Consider the following 3960-nt stretch of genomic DNA (forward strand, 5'->3'; position numbering starts at 1 on the left):
CATGCCTGTAGTCCCAGCTACTTGGGAGGCTGAGGCAGTAGGATCACTTGAGCCCAGGAGTTTGAGGTTGCTGTGAGCTGACGCCAGGGCACTCTAGCCAGGGCAACAGAGTGACACTCCGTCTCAAAAAAAAAAAAAATCCTTTCACCTATTTTTCTTCCTCATAGGCCTTGGGTGCGATGCCTAGAGGCACAGAAGCTATCATGCATCCAGCAGGATAAAAGCTGCATGTTCAAATATAGCAGAATAGAATGTAGGAAAGAGCCCAGGTCCCCAGGGGTGCCACTGACCACTGTACCAGCCTTGTACTGTCCACCCACCCCCAGACTCCTTCCATGTCTATGTGATGAAGTTAAGTTTTCCCTTATTGCTGGCTGAACACAAGCCAAAAAACAAAAACAAAATCCACCTAAGTGGGATCAAGGTTTGTGTTCTTCATTCCTCATCATTTAGTCCTTCATAGGAACCATTCACCACCATCCCCTAACTCTCAGGAATGGCTATTCATTTTTCTTTGCTTATATTTATATTAAGTTTCTAAAAATATATTGAACTATCATTAATAAGAAGTACTTTAAACACAATATATTTGTTTGAAATACCTATTTCTTCCCAAGACAGATGCATGGGTACAACACTCCCTGAGCACGCAGTGGCCAATACCTACCTGCTGTCTTTACGTTTACATAAGAAGTTGGCTCGTTCAACTGGGTTACACTCGTTTCCTTTAGAACTCTGTGGTCATTTATCCACCTTCTGGCATTGAACACTGCTATGAAGTCCAGGGCTAACCTGATTTCCCCCGACACCCTTTCTATCTGGATGCTTTAATAATTCTTTCTTAAACGTTGAAGTTCAATAACTTAACCAGAATATGTCACATCTTTGCATTAGCATCAACCTTTATAAATGCATTCAAGGCCATATGGATTGGTCGAAAATTCTGGCCAAAAAATCTCCCTAAAGGTACAAATAAACGTGTGTCATCTTGCTGTGGACCCTTCTCACTCTGAGAAGTGAACTGAGTCTGGCAGCCCCGGCATCTCTCGGTACTGATGAGTGCCCACAGGAACAAGGATCGTCACACAATCACTCGCGCCCACCCAGCCAGCCACAACCTCCAGAACATTCCCAGAGGTCACGTGTCCTCTGAGGGCTGCTGCCCTGCACCCTGGAGGCACCCAGGTACTTTAAGTGGCTCCTTACCCACGTGCATCGCCCTTCCACGAAGTATTTGCAGATGACTTTGCCTTTCTTGTCAGACTGCTGGTGGGGCTTGTCGTGGTCACTCCTCCGGTAGCTTCCGCCGCCACCATCCTACATTAGGAAAAACGAATGTAGATGTGAAGGGGAATAAAAAGGAAGGGCTGAGACGGGCTGGGAGTGAATGAGAAGGGGATTAGCATTCCCTTGAACATTTGCAGAGCGCCGACCGGCAGGTCGTGCCCAACACTGAGGCTGCAAGCGGGGTTTGAGCCCCATGGTGCGGACTGCTAGTGTCTGGCTAGGAAAAGTTCTTGCATCTGGAGCTGCTGGCAACTGAATTCTCGAATTGCTCACACCTGTGCAGGAACACATCCACGGCCCAGAGGAAGTGGCACAGGTCTTCCCGTAAAACCCCCCAGGGCTACCTGGATGGATCAACTAGAAGCTTCCAAACCTCAAAGACTCATGGCTGCAGGTGCTGCTAAAGAGGCAGCTTTAAACACAGAGGGTCTCACCAGCAGCGCATCCCTTAGGAGAGACAATTAAGGCTGTTCAGCCCCTCAGGGGATGGCTGATAGGAGCAAGGGGACAGAATCAGCCTCAGGGAATGACTCACTGAAGGAAAAAATCTCAGAAGGGACCTCAGCCAAAAATGTCAAGATCAGAAAGAAGAGTTGACTCACGCCCATGTCCTCATCATAGAAGTCTTCGTCATCGTTCATTCCACCCTTGTTCATTCCTCCTCGGCTGCCGCCTCGACCACGGCCCCGGCCCATCCCTTTGCCTCGGCCTCGGGAACCCCTGCCACGGCCTCGACTTAACCCTGCAGAGAGGAAGGACGGCGTTAGCCTGCTGGCCCTTATTCCCGCAGCTGCCAGGAGCCCCCACCGAGCGCATCCCCTCCCGGGTCCCGGCCCACCTCGGCCTCGGCCGTCCTTGGACCGGCGATACTGGTTCAGCTCCTTGGAGTATTCGTCATAATCGTCATCTCCCATTGGCTCCTCACTTTCTCCGTACTGGAATTCGGAGAGAAGAGGGCAGGGAAGTGTCACATAGGGAACAACAAATACTGTCCCCAACTACAGACTGTGCCCACCCTCTGAAGGGCAGGTGACCAACTCTAGGGACTCATGCTTATGATCCCTCTTCACAGGTCACGGCATGAATGGTGGGTGGTCCCAATCCTTTCCCTTGCAGACTTCACTCTGAAAACTCGCACCCACGGGGCGAATCCAGCCCGGCACCTCTGTCCATGACAGACAGCTGTGTGGCTCTAAAAAAACAACAGCAGCTCGTGGACCAGCATGGAAGGCCTCAGGGTAGGAACAGAACAGCGAGGGCAGTGCACTCTCCTCCGTGGGTGTGGGCCGGTGTGGGCCGGTGGGGGAGAATATGTATGTTCTTGACTGTTAAGGCAGGAAATATTTCTAGAGAACTTTCAGGAAACTTGTCTCCAGGGATGATATTTTTTTCACAGCCCCTCCTGTGATACCTTTTCTATTTTAAACCACGTGAAAGTTTTCTCTCTTCCAAAATGACAAATGAACATTTTTAAACACATAAACCTGCCATCTGCAGCTTCCTTTCCTTCAGAAAGGCCACGTGTCCTTCTGCCTTAGTCTCGCGGGCCTCCCCCAACAGCGCTTGTAGCCCGGAGCATCCCAGAGCACCAGCCGCATCCCAGTCCCCCCCAGGGATAGAGAAAACCTTACGTCCATCTCCTCTTCGTAGAAGTCCTCTTCGTCCTCAGGGTGGTCTCCTCCCACAGAGCCCCTGCCCCTGCCTCGGCTGCCCCTGCCCATGCCTCGGCCTCGCGATCCTCCACGGCTTCCTCGGCCCCTGTAGCCCCGGCCACGGCCTCGGCTGCCTGCACGACAATTCAGACAGTGAGCCTCCAGCGGGGGCAGACCCCACCGGCAAGAAAGAAGATGACACACTTCTTTTTTTTTTTTTTTCCCAAGAAACACGGTTCTCACCGTATTGCCAGGCTAGAGCGCAGTGGCTACTCTCAGGCACAATCATAGCACACGCAGCCTTCAACTTCGGTCTCAAGTGATCCTCTCACTTGTCTCACACCAGCCTGGCGCCACCCCAACCACAGTCCAGCCTGGGATCCTCTTCCCGCTGCCCCCCACGAGGCTAGCTGCAGCCCCCCTCTCATGTTGTGTAGTTACCAGGCTTCCTCCTTGTACACTTCTCTCAACCCTGAATGACTGCCTGTCTTCCCTCCTGGACTGGAGGTTCCAGGAGGCCGGGCCGCCAAGGTCCATGATACGGGCCACTCACACCCGCTGGGGCTCACCTCGGCCGCGGCTGCTGCCCTCCTTGGACCGCCGGTACTGGTTCAGTTCTTTGGCAAAGTCGTCGTAGTCCTCCTTGCCCATGTCCTCCTCCTCGTCGCCCTCGTACTCCCCATACTGCTCGTTCTCGTAGTCCTCATACATGCCGTAGCCCTTGCTGTCCATCTTAGAGTAGGCCTTCTTGGGCAGGGGTGTGGTGTGCGACGGCGGGTACTGCTGGTGGGACTGAGTCCCAGAGAGAGAAGGGGGAGAAGGGTGAGCCAGCCCCTGTGGTCTTGGACCCAGGCCACCAAGATCCCCATTGTTCCCTGAACTGACACGTCTGTCTGAAATCTCTACTGTCCCTGGGTCATGATCGATTCTCACCCAGGGGTGGGCAGCAGCGGGCCCAGATGTTTGTGTTCTTCACAAGAGCCACAGCTTGAAAGAAAATTGAGAAACAAAGGCTGGGCGT

General features: G+C 52.9%; 1 protein-coding gene across 1 annotated transcript in view; it reads right to left on the bottom strand.

Annotated features, from left to right (window-relative positions):
- Positions 1–3960, bottom strand: part of ZC3H4 (zinc finger CCCH-type containing 4) — a 38038-nt gene that overhangs the window by 15720 nt on the left and 18358 nt on the right. The window contains exons 5-9 of the mRNA XM_012653208.1: positions 3509–3731; positions 2919–3073; positions 2126–2222; positions 1890–2029; positions 1207–1317 (exon numbers count right to left, since the gene is read on the bottom strand). Coding sequence (XP_012508662.1) covers positions 1207–1317; positions 1890–2029; positions 2126–2222; positions 2919–3073; positions 3509–3731 — 726 coding nt within the window. The remainder of the gene's footprint in view (positions 1–1206; positions 1318–1889; positions 2030–2125; positions 2223–2918; positions 3074–3508; positions 3732–3960) is intronic.

This window comes from Propithecus coquereli, unplaced genomic scaffold (genome assembly GCF_000956105.1).
Source record: "Propithecus coquereli isolate 6110/MARCELLA unplaced genomic scaffold, Pcoq_1.0 Scaffold42, whole genome shotgun sequence".
In the NCBI taxonomy this organism is placed as follows: domain Eukaryota; kingdom Metazoa; phylum Chordata; class Mammalia; order Primates; family Indriidae; genus Propithecus; species Propithecus coquereli.